Genomic DNA, 24,982 nt, shown 5'->3' on the forward strand with positions numbered 1-24,982 from the left:
TCTCTATTCAGCCCTTGTTAGGCTTCATCTTGAGTATTGTGTCCAGTTCTGGGCACCACACTTCAAGAAGGACGCAGACAAGTTAGAGCGTGTTCAGAGGAGGGCAACCAGGATGATCAGGGGTCTAGAAACAAAGCCCTATGAGGAGAGACTGAAACAACTGGGCATGTTTAGCCTGGAGAAGAGAAGATTGAGAGGAGACCTGATAGCACTCTTCAAATACTTGCAAGGTTGTCACACAGAGGAGGGCCAGGATCTCTTCTCGATCCTCCAAGATTGCAGGACACGGAATAACAGGCTCAAGGTAAAGGAAGCCAGTTTCCAGCTGGACATCATGAAAAACTTCCCAATTGTAAGAGCAGTACGACAATGGAACCAATTGCCTAGGGAGGTTGTGGGCTCTCCCACACTAGAGGCATTCAAGATGCAGCTGGGATCTGTCAGGGATGCTTTAAGGTGGATCCCTGCATTGAGCAGGGGGTTGGACTTGATGGCCTTATAGGGCTCCTTCCAACTCTACTATTCTATGATTCTATGAACTTGTCACTGAAAGCTGGATATGGTGGTGGGTGGTGACGAGGTCCACAGGCCCATGTGCACACATTCACACATGCACAGATACACACACACCCTCCACTCCCCACAGTGTCCTTTATCAGGACTGCTAGGTAAAAAGGAGAGGTTTTAACGCTTAGTGATCCTGATCAGGATCATTGTTTTCTCATTTCTATAAGCAGTGAGCAAACAGCCATCTTGATGAGAATTGTGATGAGCGAAAGACACATCGGCACACGTTAAAGTCTCTCCCTCCTTCCCAGCAATCCCAACCAAGTGAGTTGTTTCCTCACTGCTAATCGCTGTGGGGAAACAGTGAACTTGATAAGGAGAGACAGAGTCTAATCCCATGCTTGGGCATGGGGGAAGAAGCTTTAACCTCATCCCTCCCGCCAGTAATTGCTGGAGGAAAGAGAGGTTAGAATTTCCCCATCCGCCCTGCATGATCCTGATCGGGGTTCACTGTTTCCAGCGATCTGGTCCCTGATCAGCTGGAAAGAGGGGGAAAGTGAGCGGAACGCTCCAGGTTGTACAGATAGCGGCTAAGGGCCCATGCAGGCTGCAGGTCTTCCACATGTGTTACAGGGTCTCATAGAGCAAGAATCAAGCATCAAGTGTCATTCTACTCTGCTGTACCCTCTTTGGATTTGACTGAAAACACAGTAGAGAAGAAGCAGCCACATTCTGAAGCATTTTAAAGAAGCCCAACACAGAAGATTGGATCTCCTGTCTATGCAGTGATGCTCTCAGTTTACACAATAGCATAGACCCAAAATACAGCCGGGAGTGTCTACCCTATAGTATATGTTGGAAAGCATTAACCCAGCCTTCACTGTTATAGAGTGGAATCTTGTGGTAGACATTCAGCTTACCCCCCAAACCACATGCGAACACGGAGGTTCTTGAAATACAGATGCCGCCACACCAACGGCATGAGCCTTGGGGCCAACTGTAATGGCGAAACCAACTCTTCATCTGTGCCGTGTTGTGTTTATGTAGCCCCAGTTCAAAGCGAAACGGCAAAGGAAAGCTGTTTGGTAGCGAAAGGGAGTCTCCTTTGCTGATGCAACCCCCCCACCCCACCCCCCACGCACACACTGAATCACTGGTGTGTGCAAAGCCTGGTCGTGAGGGCAGTGCAAGAGAAGCAATGCAGTGCAAACAGAGCTTTCTTTCTACTTTTTATTATTTCAAACCATGTGAACAATTTGGTAAAACATTTGTGATAAAAGCTAGGCTGCGCCTGACGGTTACTAATGGCCCAGTGCCCATCGACTGCACGGCAGGCCGGACCGCTTACATACAGCAGTGTTTCCTGAACTGACACTACAGTTAGAGCTAGGAAAATACATTAAAATAGACCTGACATTACAGCAACCTCAGGAGCACCCCCAGGCCCTGGGGTGTGGCACAAAAGAATAGAAAGTTGACACTGACATTGCTTAGTCCTCAGTGGAATCTTAGCCCTTAGGAGCCTAATTCTGTGGCCAGGAAGAAACATGCTTTACACCCATGGGCACGGCCCCCTCATAAAAAGCTTGGCCTGGACCACAGCAGAAAGGGGGAGAAGGGCTGGAAAAAAAGGGGGGAACCCATTTTATTCTATTCTAAACACAATGCACATTGAAGCAAACTAAGAAACAGATGTAAACATACAGACACCCTCAAGGCACAAAATTTACTAGAGAAGGTATTGGGGCAACTCAACCGTTTACTACTTGACATTTTAAATAAAGTATTTTTTAAAAAAAGGTTTCCTTTAAAAAAAAAAAAAGACCAACTTTTCCTGCACGAATTGGCTTTTAGAGGAATGTTTTTTTGCTTTCTTGCTGGTCTGTGCAAATTACAGAGGTAGGCGCTTGCTCCATGGCAAGAGCTCCACCTGACTGAAGGTGAAAAACTAATGGACAGTGGATTGCTTTGGCAGAGCCAGACAGAGGGCTGTTTGGAGCAGAAATATATATTCATGTCTCAAAAAAGAACGAAAGAACGTTAAAAACATCTCCAAAATCCCCTGACCTGCTAGTTTCTGCACTTCAGCTTAACAAAATAATAATAATAATAATAATAATAATGGACATACATGGAAATGTTACAGCTATGGCAGGCCACCAATAATAGGTGCTTCAGTAAGGCTTTGTGGGCAGAGCGGGAGGATACAAACAGCCTACGACAGGCACCTGGGAGAGCACAGGGCAGGGGAAGCAATGGAGCCTGTCCCTTGGACAGCGGAATTGCCAAAGTCTCATCATTAGGAAAATTAAAAGGAATGAAACAAAAAACTTAAGAAGCAGAAGTCATTAAATGGTGCAGTCCTCCCTTCATCAACACCAGCCTCTTCCTCATATGGAGCAGTTCAAGTAATCCTGCAACGGAGAGAGAGCCAAACATGAAATGTGGATGCCCAAGCTTACAGCCGCTCCCCAACGTGTACATTAAGCCCTCTGAAGCCCCTGCCTCCTCCAACTATCTGCACAACTATGAGGACTGAATATGAGGTAACGGGTTGGGCAACTTGTGGCCTTTCAGATGTTGCTGGACTACAATTCCCCTCACCCCTCACCATTGGGAGTGCTGGCTACGACGGTTGGGTGTTGCAGTCCAACAGTGCGGAGGTGGCCACAAGTTGCTCACTCGTTGTCTAGAAGATGAACATGTATACACACCCATTGCTCAGTTTGGTGGCCATAATGGATCCAAGCTGCATTCAGCCTGCACTATATGTGTGGCCTGCAATTCATTCCCTACCCAGTCTTTGAGCTAAATTCCACTTGCTCCTATCGCCACATAAACGAGGCTTTCAGAGGCTTGGATCCACGCTTCATTCTTTTACAGGTTATATTGATTCTTACAGGGGTTTATGGCAGGCAGGCCATTTCAGTACAAGTAACAGAAAATGGCTGGGATGGTGACATAGGCACCTGGCCTCTGCTGTCTATGCACTGTCCTCAAGCTCAGTAACAACCACATGTAAGTGGTGAAATCTGGTACTGAAACTCAGATAGGAGGTAGATTCTGATGGATCACCTTCCTGGACCCTGGAGCTGGACATGATGACAAACTAGCATTTGTCCCTCATTCCCTCCAGCTCCACCTTCCCACATCCCACATGACTCCGCTTCATTCTCTGCAATTGGAAGACTGACTTTCCTGCCCCTTCACTCCTCTGCCAGCCCTCTCCAGTCACCCAAACATGGCACCTCCAGTATCTGCTTCCATGCTTACTTTTGAAAAGGATGACCCTGACATGCACACCTTTGTCTTAAGATGCGTGAGGATATCACAGGACTGACAGTAATGCCCTGCGTACATATTCCCCCCCTCCCCAGAAAGGAGCAGAAGTGCATGGCTTCTTCCATGCCAAATGGATGAGTGCAGCATTATTCACATGAATCAGACCGGAGTTTCTGCAATACCCGAGCAATGCCTCACCTTCCTGTGTTCCTCAGTAGGTGCCACCTGAAGAACTAGAAGAGCCCGCAGTCCTTCAGGTTGTTTTTGATGATGACGTCGGTGACAGCATCAAAGACAAACTGCACGTTCTTGGTATCAGTGGCACAAGTGAAGTGGGTGTAGATCTCCTTGGTGTCCTTCCTCTTGTTGAGGTCCTCAAATTTGCTCTGGATGTAGCCAGCAGCTTCATCATACTTGTTTGCTCCTGAGTAGGAGTGGAAGAGAAGAAACAGTGATCAGAAAGACCGTAACGTAACACACCATAACGGATGCACTGAATCAACTTTTTTTATATACATGTGGAGATTCCAGCCCCAAAATGCTACTAACGGAATAGACACCATGTGCTGTTAACAATAGTCAGAACAATCCTGACAGCAACATAAACACTCAGCAGCATTTTAACCTGCAAGCAGCTCACGGTAGGCAAGCGCTATGAAAACTGAGTGGGAAACTCTGGCCCTGAAATAGCTCTGTTCTCCTCCTGTGCCTAGTACTTAGTAGCAACTGGCTGAGTCTACAAAAAAGCCAACTCACTAAGACAGTAGAAAATACGTTGTCTCGCTGGCTCTTCCCCATGGAATTCAGAGCAACACAGGAAGTTGCAACATTGAAATGGACAAATCCACCAAAGCAGTGGTTCACATGTCATGACTGGTTCGAAGAAAGCGATCCCTTACCGCAAATTCCCTTTGCATCTATTGGCCATTTCTACAAATCCATCTCAGTTCCCATCTTGCTGCTAGAGCTGGAGAGTAAGCCATTGTTGTTGTTTTTCCTTGTAATCATCTAAGTTCTCAACCCAACAAAAACGGGGAGAAAAGAGAAAGCCCCAGAGGTAGCAAGCCTCATTGACTGACATGCTATTCGGACTCCCAGCTCATGTACGTGTTTCCAGGGCCACCCTCTGACAGTCTCTCTCCACCAGCAAAGCTAGAAATGCCAGGGACGAGAGCCAGTTTGCCCATGGAATTGTAAAACAATGCCTGTTGATAATCTACAACCGCAGCTTTTAAAGCTCAGCTAAAAACTTTTCTTTTTCCTAAAGCTTTTAAAACTTGATTTTGTTCTGACTTTATACTGTTAGTTTTACCCTACCCAGTGCCTGTTTACCCTACCCAGTGCCTGTTTGCATTCTCTTCCCCTCCTTATTGTTTTATTATGGTTTTATAAGAATGTAAGCCTATCCGGCAGGGTCTTGCTATTTACTGTTTTACTCTGTACAGCACCATGTACATTGATGGTGCTATATAAATAAATAAATAAATAAATAAATAAATAAATAATAATAATAATAATAATCCTGAAAAAATGGACTATGGTAAATGCTCTACATAAATCTGGATGTTAGCTGTCATCGTTTGCCTTTCGCTTGAAGAGAAGCCTCATGTTTTGGGATCAGCCAATTCTGCTGGCTTCAAAACCAATGTATTCCCCCTAGATCTTCCTTTCCTGCTTCAGCTTCAGACAGACGCTTTACAAGATGCAACTCAATATAGCCACTTGCCCTTTGGAAACACGAGTCTTAGAGGAAAGTGCCAGCCGGGCGGGGGTGCTGGTGCTAGAGAGCAGACTGGCATCTTCTAAGGAGGCATGCGGACTGCATTTCTAACATGTTGGACAGAAGCTGCCTTGGCCCTGGGCCTTGACACAGTTTCCTAGTCAGTAAGACTACACAACCTGAGACAGGCTCTCATAGCCGCTGAAGAGTTTATCAGCAAAAGAAAATCCCACACTTCCTGCAAGCACAAAAACAAGGTCAACGCCTCCCTTTCCCACTGCCAAAATCTTAGAACTGGACCTCTGATATCAAGCATTCACCATGCACTAATTAGTTACAACCACAATGGTTAAACAAAATGCAGACTACTTGCTTACTGACTTCTCCATCTTGTTTAAGACCTGGAGCATAATACTGCTACTGGATCGCTGTACTCTTAACATAAGAAAAACCTAAATTTCACAGGGACTTAACTCAAAAGGCTCTTTAAAGACTAAATAAGTATTGTGGCAAAACTTTATATGCCACAATAAATCTGATATCTTTTAAAGTGCTAATTTTGTTTGTTTGTTGAAAGGCTTATATGGCTACCTTGCAGGAATGCAGCTGTATAAGCATGGTGTATAAGAAGCACTACTGGTCTCTGTGATTGGAAAGAGAAACGCTTCTCAAAGTCAAAGCATGTACGCAGCCTGTATTGGGAAACGACCACTCTTGCTACGCCACCAGTGATCATCAGAGGTACTGGACAGAATCACTCATTCCTATATAACAGTAATGGTATGATGAGACATCACACTCATTTCATAAGTTTGCACAACTGGTAGTATAACATTACCAACACATTACTTTCAAATTGTGTATACAACATGGCACGCTGAGGGGCCTAGTTTAGATGGATGGGATATAAATATCTTAACAATATCTTGTTAAGTGTTCTGAAGTGTGTTCAAGATATTTATATCTTGAACACACTTCAGAAGGGCTTTATGCAGGTAAAAGCTATGGGGACACACAAATATAGCACAAACATCACCTCGTCTTATTAATGAAGCCTGTATTTTATCCTCGTTACCAACTCAACTTTCTCTGCTCCCCTCCCTGTTCCTGGATCCTCTGGCATGTGCAGAGGCCTTCAGTGACAGATGGACAGATACTTCTCTCACTTGTGCTGTGGGACAGAAAGGAGTTTTTCCCTCCATGTCTTCCATTTTCCAAGCCTCCATGGAACTGAGAAAAATACCCACTCTTTTCCAAGCTCTCTACACTCATCATGGGACTTGAGGGAGAGGTGGGAGTCTTGTCTCACTTTCACAGAGCTCTGGAAAAACAGAAGGAACACGAGGAATCACATCCACTGTTCCTTGCCTTATCCAAACTTTTGGGCAAGTTGTAATCTCTATCCTCCACTGCAAAGACGCTGCTGGAGTCCTCACAAGAGCAGAACTGTGGATGCTTGGTGAATAGAGAAGACCAGTGCTTGCTACATGGCAAGGTAAGCTTTCTCACATGGCTGCTTGTTCATCTGTATTATATACAAATATATGTCTCGTGCTTTTTCTGCATGCGTTCTGATGAGTGGCTAAAGGATAAGAGTATTTACCTAGTGGTAAGGCGTCTTCATATTGCCCACATGACTGGATGGTCATCTGCATTAGCAATCTGTGGCTGATGATATTGAGCAAGGAAGGTATTTTCCCAAGCGATAGAGCTTACAGCTACAGTCATCTTAGGAAATGGACTATCTTCCTTGAACCTCCCTCAATGTCTTTTTTTTTTAAAGAGCTCACGGTATGGAGTGTTGTTTAATGTACCTTGTCTTTCGAATACTTCCAGTTTTTGTGACTTTGGTTATTGCCTGGTGCATCTGAGGTTTTGTTTTTCCTTGCCAAGAAACTGTACTCAGATATCATTATGTTACTTTGTGTGTTGTTGTGTGATAAGGGAGTTGGCTGGAGTGTGTGTGAATAACTATGAGTAATCTTGATTTTAGTGTGTAAAGTGAACTCTTTCTGTGCGGGGGGGAGGGGGAGGTTCACCTCATTCCCCCTCCCCTTCATTTTGTGGGACTAAACAATGGAGTAACTGATACAAAAAATAATAGAGCGAGATACACTTCAGCAAAGGAAAATGCTCTTAAAATTCCATACAATATTTGAAAACCAGTGCTAACACCACCATAACGAGTAAACTTTTAAGACAGGAAGAAGAGAATGAGCCATCTACTTCCATAAACAATAACAACAACTAGTTAAAAAAAAGGGGAACAGCTTGAACCAACGCCTTCACTCTATCGCAAGAGAACTAGTCAGTAACCCAGGGTAAACCAGCAGCAACTACAGAATAGTTCAGAAACAGTCACAGTTGCCATACTTTCACAGGCATTTAAGAAATCAGCAGCTTTCCCCACGTTTCCCACACGGTAAGCTGGTTGCCTACATTCACGCATAAATGGCTGGTCCCCACACATGGCATGACGACGTATGCACTGCTCGTATGCATGATATGCGCAATTCCCACACACCCACACTTTTCAAGGTGATGGAAGTTCCATTTGAATTGAGCATACGTATACACTGCTAACATTACATGTTAGGTCAGAGGCACAGAGATAGATCTGCATCTCCTGCAGCCAGCTGAACAACAACATATTCTGTTTGAGCAACTTATCAATCGTACATCTCTGAATTATAACTTGCCCCACATCAGATTTTGGTAAGTTTAGTCAATAGGCTGTTATGGATCACTGCGCAAGTAACCATTCAGATTTAAATATCTAACGGAATGCAAAAATAAATCTGGCCTGGTCACTGTCTCCCACCAGTTTTTACCTCTAAACTGAACTATGTTCCCAGACTGAACAGTTCATGAGTGACTAACCACATGTGATTTAATTTTCTAAATCAGGAAAAAATGGCAGCGCGCACCTGTGTATTCTGGGAAGCAGATCGTCAAGGGGCTGTGGATGATCTTCTCCTCAAAGAGATCCTTCTTGTTGAGGAAGAGAATGATGGATGTATCCGTGAACCACTTGTTGTTACAGATGCTGTCAAATAGTTTCATGCTCTCGTGCATCCGATTCTGTCAAGGCAACAAATACCCTGGGTCAGGAAGCGTGTTTAGAAGAACAAGAGACAACGGCACAGAGGGGCAAAGATATCTCAAGCATAGAATATATGGTCAAAACTAAGGCCTTGCCAGCTTCTATTGGAACTGCCATTAGTCAACACAGCTGAAACTACCTAAATTGGCCCCCCAAGCAAGTTTAAATTTAGCCTGTATTATGAGAAAGACACATTCAGTCATCAAGTAATAGGACATCCCAAGAAAATACAGGGAAAAGAGTCATGGGGGAGTCTTGTAGCCCTTATTCAGTGAAGAAAAGCCAGTTTAATAACACCTTGTACTCTGTTCTTTAAACTGCCAATCTATAGCCTAAATAGAAAATCAGAAATTGAAATTTTAAGACAACTTCTGCTATACCGTCTTGTTGTGCATGGAACAAAACCAAAACCTTTCATTTTTCAGTGTAAAAATGCTGTTTAACACTTATTTTCTCCTGACCCATTAAGCCCATTATCCTCCAAAAGTGCCTTTCTTTTTTATTCACAAGCTGAAAGGTAAGAGTGACCTGTATTCCAAAACATTTATTAAAAAATTAAGATTTTATTTTGTTTTATTTGGGGGGGGGTGTGTTAAGAGGCAATGAGGGGCCATCCCACCAGCCCTGCAGAAAGACACCCCACCCCTTCCCTGGCCCTGAAGAACTCTCCGCCCTCAGCTGCTGTCATCCCAGCAGACAGGATAGAGGGAGTTGAGAGGGGAGGCAGAGCCATCCCACCAGACCTCTTAAAAGACTAGTGGGTTTTTCCCCTCTCCTTTTCCCGCCCCTTTTTTGTTGTCCGTCACATCTTTTTAGATGAGAAGCCTGAGAGCAGGGAGAGTCTTGTTTTCCTGAGTACGTGTCAGCCACACCAGGAGCCTTTTTTGGCTGAAGAGCAGGATAAACATATTTTAAATAAATAAATTAGACAGTATCTGGCTAGGAAGGAATCAACGTTTTATTTAAAGAGACTGAGTACAGTCACTGTGTGCTGGGTACTGGAAGAGAGTACTGTAGAAAAGAAAATATAGTGGGTAGTCAGAAGATCATGAGGGGGAAATGAAGCGAATGGAGTGTCTCTAACGACAGGATGTTCCACGGCATAAATACTTCTCATTTGTGAACCTGCCCCACGTAGAAATCCTTCACTACAATCAGCTTATGCGATGAGTATCTGGCACTCCAAAAATAAAGAAATTTAAATGACGAAAAAACCCTCCAAAGTTAAAGGCAAAAGTGTAGGTCTGTTTAATTACCTGAAAGCAAGGAAACACAAAATGGAGTCATTTCTATCCTAAAGAGCCGGCCCGGCACCTTGGAGACTGTATTGTAAACATAATTCTTTCCTTACCATCTCTTCATCTTCAGCCAGAACCAAATCGTATGCACTCAGGGCAACACAGAAGATAATGGCTGTCACTCCTTCAAAGCAATGGATCCACTTCTTTCTCTCGGATCTCTGGCCCCCCACATCAAACATCCTGCGAGCAAAACCCACAAAGTTATTGAGGTTGGAAGCTGCAGCAATTATGGTAGCACCACCTCACTGAAAAGCAAAGGGAAAGCTGCACTTTACAAAGCCTGGAAACAAAGAGCGACTCTGAAGTGAACACTGAAATCTGGTTCCTTACTGATAGATACAATGGGGAAACAGGAGTTTTAAGTCTATAGGATGGATCAGAGAAGAAACTGCCTTCCACGCTGAACACTGCAAATCTTTCAGTAGCGCATCCTAGAAATTCGGCAGAATGTCCACTCTACCAAGCAGCACTGCTGCCTTTACCCAGCTTGATTCCCTCACTCAAACACTGTTTGGACTTTCCCATCACTGTGTGAAAAGTTATGAAAAAACTTTTGCTCTTAGGTGACATCTGTTGGCTAGTTAGAAAGCATGGTTTTTTTCTTATTTTTAGTGCTGTAGATAGATGGAATCTGGTACCCAATTGCTTTGTGCCCAAATGGGAGCCATGCCAATGGACTTGGCAGATGCATTATTCTCAGTCAAAAAAGCCACTGACACTGGCAGTACAGAGATCTCTGTAGCATCAGAGATCAGCAACAGGGGAACACAAAGTATAATAATCCAACCATGACAACAGTGTCTTGGCACGGCCAATAATTGAGCCACCTGGTCAAGGTCAGTGGAAATGATTAGGTACAATATCTCCCTTGCAATACATGTTGCGAGAGTTACCTTTGGGGATAGATGCATGGTCAAGCACTGGGGCATTTCACGGTTAGGATCTCTGTTAAACCAATTCAAGTAGTGACCTTCCCTATTCCAAGCAATGGCGTCTGAAGCTGGAACCACATATGATCTTACATTAAACCCATGGCTTTCATCAAAATGTCAACCACCCATTCCAATCCCCACACCCCAAATGTCTAGGAGCCAAAAAGTTTGGGGGTGGGGTGGGAAGCAGGGACAGTTCATCTGGTTTTTAGACCTTTTAAAGACAAAATTGTAAACTGTTTTTAATTATTTCTTTGTTGTTGTTGTTGTTTTTAAAAAACATCTTAGGGGAAGGAAAAAAATTAGGGGGTAGACCCGCCCAGCCCTGGCTACGGGCCTGATGCTACCACATGCTTGCTTGATAGGCAAGTGGTAGCATCATTGATAGGCTTGATCAGCACGTAGGCACTGGCATCTACTGTTCCTCCTTCTTACCACCACTTTTGTCTGGGCCAGAGTGACAGGCAGGTTGCCACGGTGAAGAGGAAGTTCAGGGGGCTCTTGTCAGTGAGCCCCTGTGGGATCTCGTCCCTGACAGGAGCCTGACCTTGCCTACCTTTGATGCCAGAAGATGACAAAGAAAACTATGCCTAGTGAGGAGCCTCCTTCTATATCACTCCCCTGAGGATGCAGCCTGCTCTAATTTGTACATCAGTCACTACCTATCATGGTAACAAAGCATTTCCTGAAACGTAACTCTGGATTCAGTGGGAGAGAACAAAGGCCTTCAGAACGGTAAATTAAGGGACGTTTTCTGCATTGGGGATAAAACACCTTCATCTGGCTAATGGTGCAATACGTCATTTGAAAGCCCAGGCAGTGCTTAATGTTCATTTAAGCTGCCCAGCAAGACCTGAGAAAGGCCATTAGTGGTATAATATATGAACTGCTCTTAAAGAGGTGATTTCACTAAAAAGCGTGTGTGAATATGGGCCAGTGTGCATATCACCGCAGGAAATTGTGGGCTGCGAGAAAGCCACTTCCACTTTCTGTAAACAACCTCCGACTGGCCCGATCGGTGATTGTGAACATGATGTGCAAATCTGGAGCGACAAATTGTTTGGAGGCTTAATAACCCAGTACTCTGGATTTGCATGTCACACTCACAACCTCCAATTCAGGCAATCAGAGGCTGTTTACAGGAAACATCTCATGCACCGTACTCATAATTTGCCACCATGATATGTGAATCGCGTCAATATCTTCATATTCCAAAACTAAGGCACCGGCTCAGAATTCAAATTATTTCAGCTAAAACATGGCTGAATCGAGACAAGACTTTCAAATTTCTGGGTTAATGATTGAACACATCTTGACCATATTGGAATCCTTTCTGTCCAAGGGCTTTATTTACTGCAATCCTTAAAGGAGTCCCCAAACAAGTGAGTGTGGAAAACCTAAACAGGCTTCTGCTGCAGCACCAAAATACTGTATCTCGGAATGGAGGGCTACACAAGAGGTTACTTTTTCCCAAACGTTTGAGATTCTTCATAAGATGGTGTAGTGAACAGTGTTGGACTCATTGCACTTGTGGCGGGGAGGACACAGGTTCAACCCCCACTCAGCTATTCAATTCACTGGGTGAGCTTGGGCCGGTCACTCTCAGTTTAGTGTATCTCTGAGGCTGTGTGTGTGTGTGTGTGTGTGTGTAACCATGTACACACTCCAGAGCTCCTTGAAGGAAGAGCAGGATAAAAAGTAAAGTGCAATACATATATAAATAGCATTCAAGTACTACTAAGTAGACTCTTTGCATAGAGATTATTTCTTGGTGCTGGCAAAGCGGCCCTAAGAGCTGGCAAAGCAGCCCTGCTGTGGGTGCGCTCACTTCCCCTGCTCCAGCCCTTTCTGTGTGAGTCCTGTGAAGCTCGAACAAGCGCTCACACCCTGGCTTGCTGCCAGCCTTCTACCCAGGCACGCATGGGCTGCTCAGACAGGCTGCCAACGCACAGGAGCAGGCCAGGCGCTCAGCTGAACAATGAGAGGAAGCAGAGTGGGAATTCCATCCTGAGGAAAAGCGGAGACAGGAAACCAACGTGACAAGTCAGCAAACTCTGCCCCATAAAAAGCCACATACCAGCGACTCAATAAGCTATGCCACATTCTCAATGGTTACACAGCTTACTACGCTGGCATTTAACCCCTTTCCCATTGTTACTTTTCAAGGAAGCACTCTTTGTGCTAACAACTTTCCCCCCCTTGGAAACATTAAGGTCTTGATCTTTGGCGTAAGCCAGCTCCAACACTTCCCAGTTCTTTCACTGAGAAAGACAAGAATTATGCTAAGGCATTTTAAGCAAACCTATTACTGCAAAAATTCAGAAGAGATGCTCGGTCTCTGTGCTGATTCATACATGCCTGTACCCCACTTGCTTTCTCTTGATGATTGGCAGCTGAATTCGTGAATCGGCTCCACTAAAAAGCATGCTGATTGAGTCTGCATTAAAACTGGGATGCCCATTCACACATGCAAATAAAGATCCAATAGGGCAGTCATGCGTGATGCAGCCCTCAGTTGTTCTGTACAGATTTATCGGAATTAGTTGCTTTTCTGCCATCTTGTCTGGTTCCAAAAACTGTTCCTTTAAAATGGTGCTTCATGGTCTGAAATTATATAATTTCAAAAACATGACTAAGGGCATAATCCTATGTCCCCTAGGCAGTGTCTGGGGGATGTAGGATTTTTACGTTTCTGGGATCTGAGGTCGGAACCAGGGCTCTGACTTCAGAACCCAAAAACTGCACTCCCCACCTCCTGGTAGCTGGCACAGTTCTTTCCACGCTGGCTACATCTCTGCACTCAGAAACAGAGTGCAGGGATGGCAAAAAGGGGGCAGTCCTGGGCATGGGGAGGGGAGTAGACTGCAGAAGCTGCATAAATGTCCTGGTCTCCTTCCCTCCCTGAAGCTGTGCCTAGATTGGTGAAATCGCCCAAATCGCCCACCCAGGGAAAATGCAGGGCAGCTGCAGCACCGAAGTGAGGATTACCTCCATGCTCCAGCCACCCTGCATTACATACTTTGCAGCCTACAACTCCGGAGGCTGCCGACTATCAAGCTAGGATTGCACCCGCCATGTATAACAAATGGCTTGAAGTGATTTGAAATATTTCAATAACGGGTGGGCACAACCAGACCTCTCATTCTAGACTGCCCTGCTGTGCTGTCTGCACACATACATGCATGTGCCCCTGGTTTGCACCAGCAGTGGGGAGAAACAGTTCCTGGTTCAACATGATGAAGATTCCTTTGTACATGGGTGCAGTGCACACAGCGTATAGTTAAACCATGGACTTTGCTAACATAAGCTGTAGTGATGATCACCAGTTTGGATGGCTTTAGACAAATATGCCTCTGTACACCAGTTTCTGGGGAAGACGAGTGGGAGGGTACACTTGCACCCATGTCTTTCTTGGGGGTTTCCCACAGGCAGATGGTTGGCCACTGTGTGAACAGAATGCTGGTCTAGATGGACCTTTGGTCTGATCCTGCAGGGCTCTTCTGATGTTCTTATCTTCAGTGCCAACAGGGGGAAGGATCATACCCTTTCTGTAAGCGACAATTATTCTTAATGTACTTAAACGTCAAGCGCTCTATATTTAAAAATCAAGTTATTATTATTTTTTAGGATCTTCAATAAAATCTTGTTTTTAGGCCAAGTTCTCATGAATTCTCCTCCTGGAGATTGAGTTGGCAGTTTATGTCTCCCTAAATCTCATCAAATGGTTTAGAAGAGGAATTTGAAAATAAATGGATATTTAGCTATTTCAGGACAGCTACTGAGAAATGCCAATGATTTAGCACTAATCTGAAAGCTAAAATTATCCCCACCCCAACCAAAGTTTTCCAATAGCTTTACACTATTACTTCTTCATAGCATTTCCATTATGGTTCATCTACACTGGCAGTTTTCCATGCAATCTCCCACAGAAAAATATATGAGGGGGCTTATGAAATCCATATATCATTATGTGATTTATCACTGCACTCCACTTCCTTGCTTGTTCTGCAGAAGTTTGAATCTTACCTGGAACATCTTACTAAGTCAGTAGAAACTTAAATGACTGGGTGTGGATAGAAGGGCAGTATCTAACTCTAAACAAGTACTAACTTAAATTACATTGTGTGAGCTTAACTGACCTCTAATGGAATGCCAAGGGCCTTAGTTGGCACAGTGGGTCTTCTGGGGAATCCGTCGCACCAGCTACTGCTACTGGTGTGGTGCTAAAAGTCGCTTAAACTTGCAGATGTAATTTACATTGGTGCTAGCATCAACTTGGATACTCCTCATAAGTCTTTGAGCCTATGGGCACATTCCGAATCTTGAGAAAGTGTTGTGGGTGCAACCACAAAATGGCTGCTATGAGAAAGGAGCAATATAATGTATATGTAAGAATAGAAGAACAGCTGTGCTGGATCAAACTGAGGGTCCATCTAGTCCAGCACTCCATTCACACCAGCTGTTAACCAGCTGACAACCAGGAACATTCAAGCAGGACATGGTGCTACAGCACCCACCCACGTATGTCCCCCAGCAACTGGTGTATACAGGCTTATTGCCTCTGATACTGGAGGTTGCACTTAGTCATCAGGACTTAGCCATCGGGTCTAACAGCCATGGGTAGCCTTCTCTATGTACTTTTGAACATATACATATTCCAGTCTGGTAAAAAGAGAGACTTCCTGGCCAATCATAAGTAGAGGCAAATAAGTGCTACACAGCTGGGCTATACTGAGACTTTAGGTCCAAAGTTTTTCATTAGTACTTGATAGAAGACAGTACAAACCATACAACGTAACACCCAAAATTCAATACAGGGTGCGGAGCAGTCATCCAAATCCCAGCTTTCACATCTTGGAGAAGGCAGAATATATTTTTCTAAGTCAAACTGGAGCACAGGCTCACAATGCGCACGTGTGTGTGTATGTGTGTGTGTGTGTCTTTCTTTGTTTTTGCATTTCACGTAGTCCTCCTAAGTCAAAACCTCCCATTTTGGGGAGCATACAGTAGTAATTTATCAAAAATATATGTGAGAACTCTCTCTTCTTCATGAGTCATCTAAATGTCATTCACCTGCCAATGATGGAGGGTGACCCTGGAACATCAGGGAAGAAAAAAAGTAGTTTTGCTGTTCTAGAGGCAGAAAACCTCGGAATGGTGCACTTCACTCTTCTCCTCCTACACTTCACCTACCCAGTACTTTCCCTTCATCTACCTAGCACATATATTTTATTTCCATCAAGGAACCCAAGGCGGTGTACATAATCCTCCTCCTCTCTATTTTATCCTCACAATAACAATCCTGTGAGGTAGGTTGGGCTGAGAGTCTGTGACTGGCCCAAAGCCACCCAGTGGGTTTCCATGGCCAAGTGGGGACTAGAACCTGGCTCTCCCAACTCCCAGTCCAACATTTTAGCCACTACACCACTGGCTCATAGAGGCATTTATATAAGCTACAACATTTAGCTTGTTGAGCTACACTGTCTGACATATGTCACTTTCATGGACAAAGAGGACAGAATAACAGAAAAATGCAGTGTGTTCCATCTCTTATCCAAATAGAAAATGTGTGGCATCAACTGTTTCATATAATCTGAGTTCCACATGCAACCGTGCTAAGGAAAATGATCTGGAAGATCTTATTTGGCTTGAAGGCCGACTACTCCCTGGAGAACAATGACCCAGAAAAAACAGTGTTACTGAAAAGTCAATATACCATGAGTAGAGCTTTTCATTACAGCAAATGCTGTGCTCTAGGTGCAGCCAGATGCTTCACATTTGAGATCTGTTTGGGGTCTCATAGTATCCCTTGTCACATTGTGCAAAGGCAAACAATTCCACCGGGGAGGCGGGGAATACAAAGTCTCTAGTTAGTTTGTAGTTGGCTTAAGTAAGGAAATTTGATTCCAACTGAAAGCCAGCACCGACATTATGACTTAGTCTGATTTTTTCTGCACCTGAGTTGCTGCATGCTCTATTAACATAGCAGGGGCTGCCGGAAAGTTTTTTTTTAAAGTAATTTTTTAGGGACACGGTTATAACCTCCCTAATGCATTTTTACCATACATGAGGAGGGGTTCTATATGCTTGCCAGAAAGTTCATAAGCATCTTAAGCACTGTATGCTGTTATGTTCTGATCTCAATGGATTCCTGCCCTACTAGTGAAGCAATTGGTGAAATAAGAAACATACTTCATTAAAAGCTGTGACATGGAGAAAACTGTGTGTTGGTATACAAATCAATTTCTAACAGCGTTGACTCAAAGTGTGCCCCTTACAATGGATATGTGTGTAGAACTTTACACAGTGAAAACTTTAACGTATGTATGTTGCACTGTTTACAAGAATATATAACGTAACTCAGTTACTTGCAATTGTTGTTCTGGGTTTGGCTAGACAATGAAAAGTAGCAACTCAAAACAGCCAGGAGATAGATTTCTTGCAAGGGGAAAAAGTGTGTCATTTTTATCACATTGCAATTATCTGAGCATGAAGGGGAAGCCAATTCCTTATCGCCCAAAGCTACAAAACAGCCAGCCATATGTCCCTAATGCATGCATAACCATCCCTGACATGTCACCATCGCCAAACTTCCTTGTTTTAGCCAGCTTTTGCTATATCTTGCTTACTTGCCTCAGCCTTCTTCACATTAATAAGGAAGAGAAAATGACATCATCATGAAACAAAAGAGGCCCAACAGTGAAATTTAGGAGTGCATTTAGCAAGTGCATGTCACACTCACGTTTCTAATTTTGAACAGCTGGGCCTTTATCTGTTTTATCTCTTGGCAGCTCATGTTTTAAAATGTTTTAATTTTCTCCGGAAAACGCGTCGTGCCAGCATGCGCTATTGAAATCGCACCAGAGACCATTCATGCTAGTGCTACATCAATGGCACAAGTGAAGCAGCAGAATTGGACACTGACCTCGGTCTACTTTATGTTGCCATTTGCCTTTTTTCTAAATTGTCTTTATGTTAAAAGTGGCACCTAAACAACTAATGGGTTAATTTGTAACATGATCTATTGCAGACAGTTCCCTGGAATGGTGCCATACCTTGACTAGTAGCACAGGGTGAGTCATATCCACTCTTCTTCAGTAGTTGTGTATGAACCTCAAGAAAAGTAAACAAAGGATGCCACTTGGCAACATGGTAATAGGGTTGCCACTCTAAGTACATCACCAATAATAATAAGAGATGCTGACCACTGAAAGGCTTTTAAAGTAAACACTGGCGGTTAACCATTTCTGTATATGGTGATATCCCCATAGAGCTGTTGACATGGGTAAATCTTTACTGCATATAAAGCATTTCTGTGACTGCATGAGATATTATGATTGCTTGAAAGCACTATGGCACCAGACATAAGCACCCTTGAAAGAAGCTAACATCACAGGTAACCCCCCATACCTATTGGGAACAGAAGGAAAGAACACTGAATAAAGAGTAAATGTATCAGCCAATCTGCATACAATTAAAACCTCCCTTTGCTAATTGTACTGATGCTCCACGTTTTGTAAACCCAGAGACATCCTTCACAAAACACACCATCAGGATATGCACTTAGTTGCTGGCATAGCACCCTTCCTTTCAGTTGAATGGAAGAATGCTGTAATTTTGATTTCTTGCACTCTAATAATTACAATTCAAAGGGTGACGACTTCCTATTGCATTCAGAAGTGACAACTGCAAGAGGATTACACTGACACCATCTCAGCTGGAAGTTTTTGTGCCAGGATCTTACTTTGGCTTAGCCTACTGGCTTGTTGCAACATGCCTTTTATGCTCTGATAAGAGCAAACCAACATATTTTCTTTCTAACTCAAACCAGAGGCAAGTAGTTTTATAAAGCAGTAAGGAAAGTGAACTGTTTTGCATGCATGCCAGGGAGAAAATCAGGTACCTGTCAAGGCACCAAATAATTTTGTTGGCTGATTATGGAAAAAATTGTTCCAACTCTACATTTGGCTCTAATATAGCTTTGGGATGCACCATTCCTTTTGGAAACAAGTCAGGAAATTCCTTTGATGTAAAGTAGCGCTTTTTAGAATGACCACATGTAGGGCATTTTAAACTATTCTATCTTCCCAGGATGAAATAATGAAGATGATGCCATTGTATAATTCTTGCTCTGCTGGCAGGTAATGCAACTTGCTGTATTCCACATTATGGTTAACTGTGTTGCTCCCTACTAGCAAATGGATTAGCCTGATCTTCAGATAAGAGAGCAAAAATGTTAAGTAAGAGGACCAAAACAAAAATTGACAAATGTAATGCCAGAGAAAAGGCAGACACCCATATTGTCTTGGCATTTCTTTAAAAATGAGTATTCTTCCAATGTACTGGCTTTCCCAGAGGGCTGTGCACCTGTCACTAATTCACCAGCTTTGTTGCGGATGTTCCACCATTTGGTAATGTTTTACCCTTGATTTTTGTCCTTTCAAGGCTCTATTTCCCCCCACACACACCTCAAGCACTTCTCAGGCAACTTTTCACAAAAGACCATTTCCCAGCAGCTAAGCTAGTTCCAACCCCTTCCACTGCATGGGAATGGATTTACTGCTTGCTAATGTCTTTAGAGCAAGTTGCAGCCAATTTATGTCAATGATAAAACTGGGCTGTCCCTATGTACTGACGTAAGCAAAGATTAGATCAGTCCAACAGGTGCTCGTGCAAAGGAATGCACTGCATAGGGTTTTAGAAGGGCTAGAGAAAGGAAGAGACAGCTTCCTGCTTTCATCTGCACATCAGCAAGCCCTGGAATACTCCTCCTCCCTTCGAAAGAGACAGGGAGAGCTGTCCTCTTGATCTGTAGGCTTGCTTCCAGAACAATAACAATGGAAGTCACACACACACACACACACACACACACACACACACACCATCTCTCAGTGAAGCCTTCATTCATCACTGAACAGCTGAGGTTGTCAGTGGTAACTCAATCGTTGCCAACCAGTACATGCCTAAAGGATGAACAGGGGTGGATTCACACTTCTATACAGGATGTCTGGCCTGTTAAAACTTTCAGGGTTACTAATGGAGTATCAAAGCCGCCACCCCTTCTTTTGTGTGCATATTAAAAAGAATGGTTTAAAGCCTCTGAGTATGGCTCCAACAATCTACAGCAGCTGGAATGGCATAACCCTGACTTCCTCAACCTTGTGCCCTCCAGTTGTTTTCGACTATACCTCCAGTATGCACAACCACTGACCATGCTGGCTGGGGTTGATTGGACATGCAGTCCAAACATATGGAGGGCAGTATGTTGGAGGAGGCTGCATCTCCAGTGCAGGTTACAGGAAAGCCTTGTACAGCAGGGTACAAATAACACTGTGGCTGCAGCTATATCACACACACTTCTTGGTGACACCCAACTTCCTTGTTAAAACAGCTCCACTGGCTTCCAGTCTGTTTCCAGGCACAATTCAAAGTGCTGGTTCTGACCTATAAAGCCCTATATGGCTTGAGTCCAGGTTATCTGAAAGGCCATATTCTCCCTTATGAGCGTGCCCATCCTCTGAGATCTTCAGGGGAGGCCCTTCTCCCAGTCCCACCACCATCATAGGCATGCCTGGTGGGAACGCAGGAGAGGGCCTTCTCAGTGGCTGCCCTGGGGCTCTGGAACTCCCTTCCCAGGGAAGCTAGACTAGCTCCCTCCCTGGTGTGATTCCAGAGGCAGGCTAAACCTTTTCTGTTTTGGCTGGCCTTTGTGGAGTAGTCCGGACCTCTGTTAATGCACTTATATATTGGATTATTATTTTTTAAATCATATTTAAAATGTTTTAATATTGTATCTTGTTTAATTATTGTTTTAATTTTTGTATATCCCTATTGTTTTAATTGTACATGTTTTAATTTGTAAAGCCGCCTTGAATAATAACAACTTTATCTGTCCTGCAATAAAAGTTAGCAACATCACACTTTTCATTTCCCTAGAGAAAGTTATTTCTTGCAGCTTATGTACTTACTTGAAATGTAATTCCTTGAAGGTAAAATGAGTCTCTACAATGCCTGTAGTCTTCACTCTGGTTCTCAGCACATCTTGCTGGGTTGGAATGTAATCACCTCTGGCTATCCTCTCCAAATCATTCAGATAGCTGCGGGGAGAAAGGGGTGGCGGTTAGAAAAGTAGCTCAGCATAGGCTATGAAGTGCTTTAGAAGACTGACCACAAGGACCAGTAACACTGCCCGTTTCCCCCCCAGTGCGATCACCCCTTTCCTTCAAATGCCATCGATATTTGCTAGGAATTTTTCATACTACCAAGTCCCATAAACACGTATTTGCTAGTCATCTTGAAATAAGTAAACATTTCATGCCTAAGCATCTCGATATATAGGTGTGCCCACACTGCCCAGTAAAGTGGAGTAATATTGCCCAGATGGTCTAAACAAAGTTGGTCCCCAACAGTTGTGTTTGACTACAGTCCCCATCATTCCCACTCAGCACAGTCATGGGTTGTGCTGGTTGAGACTGATAGGAGTTGTAGTCCAATGCATCAGGTTGTGGAAGGTGGTCTAAACTCATGTTTGTCAAGCACAGAGTAAAGTGCCCTTCATATGAATGAGGCATTGGTGGACGTGGAAGGATACAGATAACTTTTAATGTCTTATGAGTAACAAGTCTATAAATACACTGTTTATAAACATACAATTATATTTTTGGGTTGAGTGGAAGTAGGCACAAGAAGATCTAGTTAGTTTAGAAGGAAAAGTCTATTTCATGAAGTTTGATAAATGTCCACTGATGAGGAGCCCAATCTCATGCATGTGCACATGGAAATAAATCCCACTGTGTTCAGACTGAATTAGTTCTGTGTAAATAAGCAGAGAATAACAGCCTTAACACTTGTTACCCAAATGCAGGATGATGGTCTTGTGCCACTGTCCCCACGCACTTTACAGCCCCTGACTCTCAAACAAAGCTTGGAAAAAGGAACGATTATTCAAGCAGAAATCCAGCTGCAGCAGAAACCAGGGTTGTGTTACTCTCAAAGCAAACCCACATTGGGGTGACAATCTTCCTTCCATGTTGTTATATTGTACTGCTTCACAAGAGGTGTTACATAAGATAATGTGTGAGGGGGTAGGTCTTAACAGATTCACTACTGAAATCCGCACTCAGGTCTGTATCCTACTCACCCTCTATCATTTTAAGTTAATTGCGGCTGCATGGTTACATTAATACAACACAGCTCTCAGCAAAGAGGAAAGTATTCATCACTATGGCAACGAACCAGAGAGGCAGAGCACGCCGCGCGTGCAGAAACCATTCATGGCCGCATGCCATTTATAGTCAAAACACCAAAAACCTCCTTCCTGGGAGGAAGAGGGAGGCCTTTGAGGAGAAGGGAGGGGACCGTCGGCAGGGCTGCTTGAGGCAGAAAACAACAGGACAAGTCAAATGGATTCTTTCAAACCAGAACACACATACACCCCCAACAAGGGTGTGAGAATTGCCCATAATTCCTAGCAAGAGCAGTCAACCTGGGCCCAAGGAGAGGCCTTCAGGAAAGGCCCTGCATTAAACTTCAGGTAGCTAGCTGGCCTCTGCCTTAATTAAGAGATCTGCCAGCTTTTCAGAGGACAAGGGAAAGGAAAGAACCACTCCCAGCTGACATGCGTTTTTTCTGGGAAAGGCCTGCTATGGCAATCCTTCTCAGATTAAGAGGGAGTGGCAATGCTGCCAGTTGTGGTCTCCACGGACAGCACTTCTACTTTAGGAGGGAGGGTGACCACAGGAGCACAGAGTCGCATCTAGCCAGGCGGGGGAAATGACATCCATTTCCTCTGCAAATCTCATACTTATGTCCAGATCTTTCCAGCAGAAAAAGCCACAAAGTGAAAAGAGCCAAGCTGAGGGATTACACAGCCAGCTAACAATGGCAAGATGATTCAGTACTGAAAGCCTGGCAAAGACAGACACTGCCTGTGGAGCTGGGATACAGTGTTTTCACAGCATAAGCACGGAGGTAATAGGCAGAACAATAGAGATTACAGCACATAAGCCATCAATTAAGGTAGCCATTGTATACATATATATAAAAAAATCCACCTCACATCACAGAAAATAAGTTACTGTGAACACAAGAGGAGGAATCAAGAAAAGGAAAGTGGGAGGCTATGACACCATCAGAAAAAATGCTCCTGTCAGGTCCTTTTACAGGTACTGAGCCAGACTCTAATTGCCACTTTATTACCAGACTCTCTGGACACTCTCTGGCATCACTCAGTGATTATTAGTGCCTTAGGGCACAATCATATGCATGTTTAGACAAAAAGAAAGAAAAGAGTCCTACAACTCCCAGCAATCTTTGGATGGACTCTTCCAGCGATTTCAAAATGATGTTAAATTTATTTATTTATTTACAGTATGTATATACCACTCCCCATTCAAAATTTCGGAGAGGGGTATGAGATAAAATACAATAAAAACAGAATAAAACACCTTAAAATAGATCTTTAAAAGTAAAATGAAAGGTGAACTGGTCATTAAGGGAAGCCTTCCTTGAACAAAGGCATTTATTTTCAGGAGGCGCCGGAAGGTATTCAAAGTTGGCACCTGCTTGATTTCCAGAGGCGAGGAATTCCATAGGAAGGGGGCCACCACACTGAAGGCTCTTCCCCTGGTGGACTCTAATCGGAGGATAGGTCTATGTGGAACCACCAGGAGCATGCCCTCGGATGACCTCAGTGCCTGGGCACGTTGATAGGGGGAAGGCGCTCTCTCAGGTATCCTGGTATGAGAGAAACAGAATCCTTCAACCCACCCACCCCCAAAGCTTGACTGTGATCAGTAATCCCCCAGCACTACCTTTTGGTAATGGCCATCTGAACACGAAAGGAACCAATGCCAAATGGTGCCCCATGCACCCAACCCAGACAGCCTATCCAGAAGGACACCATAGTCAATGGTCTTGAAAGCCACTGAGAGGTCCAAAAGTATCAACAGGGTCGCACTCCCCCATCTCTTTCTAGGAAGAGATAATCTTGCAGGGCAACTACGGCAGTTTTCCTCCCAAAATGAGGCATGAAACCTGATTAAAATGGAACTAGATAATCAGTTTCATCTAGATCTGGGGTCACGAAAGACGTGCCCATGGGCACAACTCTGTCCACAGATGTGTATTTTTTATTTTTTTTAAAAAAAGAATAATAAATATATTATTATTAGTGGGCCTGTTCAGATGACACACAAAGCCATAATAGGGTGTAATTTTTATCTGCTTTTACGGTGGCTTTATGAATGAGAGTGATTTTAGTGTGAAAGAATCCTCTTGAGTGATTTTATCTGTTTGGCATGGATGATGATGATGATGATGATGATGATGAAAGGCCAACAGTTTCAAAGAGAAATGCGGTCTTCCGGGAAATGGGGCAGGATCTACACTACTGCTTTAAAATGGTTTATAACAGTAGTGACAACTGTTGGGGCCGAGGACACACTCCATATGCAGTTTTCAAACCATTTTCAAAGTGTCATACCCTGCTTGGTGAAGATCTGGCCTGGGTGTTTTATGACTGGCCACACACCCCTATGGCAGCCATTTTGTAAATGGGCAAGCCCCCCAGGGCACCTGTTTCCTGGAAATTCCAACCCCAAAAGGTTGTGGACCACTGACCTAAATGATGTTGTTCTCCAACTTTCTCACACCACTGAGCACCAAATAGTATAGGAGCCCACAGGCTGTTGAGAAAAGAGTTGTTGATGTTGGTGTTGTTTTAAAAGAAAACCTTCAATAATAAGAACCCATCAGAAGAATGTAGGGACTGCCCCCTTGCACAAGTCTAAGGGAGATAATTAGGCATTCAATTCTTTGGAAATGGTACTGTGCAGGTCATAGTAGTGAATCATAAGCTAATGGGAAAGGCTACAGGTTTGGTTGTAAGGGTGGAACTAGATGATACACATAGGTACACACAACAAAATATCAGTGGCTGGTTCTACTAGGGAAAATCAGCTTTGGGAGGGGGTAATTTGGAGTCGAGAAGCTGATTAATTCTCTCCTGCAAACCTCAGGATTCCTGATAAGGGTTAATTCTTCCAAAAACTCTTGATGGGGGAGAGAGGAAGATGTTTGGATAAAGGAGTTGCAACACAAAAGCAGTGGGCAGGAAAAAGGCTCAACACTCTTTCTC

At 43.8% G+C, this 24,982-nt stretch overlaps 1 protein-coding gene across 1 annotated transcript in view; it reads right to left on the reverse strand.

Annotated features, from left to right (window-relative positions):
- Positions 1-1,723: 1,723 nt before the first annotated feature.
- GNAI2 (G protein subunit alpha i2) overlaps positions 1,724-24,982 on the reverse strand; it is a 150,875-nt gene continuing 127,616 nt past the window's right edge. Inside the window, exons 5-9 of the mRNA XM_063121081.1 lie at positions 20,814-20,942; positions 9,964-10,093; positions 8,437-8,590; positions 3,988-4,213; positions 1,724-2,921 (exon numbers count right to left, since the gene is read on the reverse strand). Coding sequence (XP_062977151.1) covers positions 4,023-4,213; positions 8,437-8,590; positions 9,964-10,093; positions 20,814-20,942 — 604 coding nt within the window. The 3' untranslated portion in view covers positions 1,724-2,921; positions 3,988-4,022. The remainder of the gene's footprint in view (positions 2,922-3,987; positions 4,214-8,436; positions 8,591-9,963; positions 10,094-20,813; positions 20,943-24,982) is intronic.

The sequence above is a fragment of the Elgaria multicarinata genome, chromosome 3 (assembly GCF_023053635.1).
Source record: "Elgaria multicarinata webbii isolate HBS135686 ecotype San Diego chromosome 3, rElgMul1.1.pri, whole genome shotgun sequence".
NCBI lineage: Eukaryota > Metazoa > Chordata > Lepidosauria > Squamata > Anguidae > Elgaria > Elgaria multicarinata.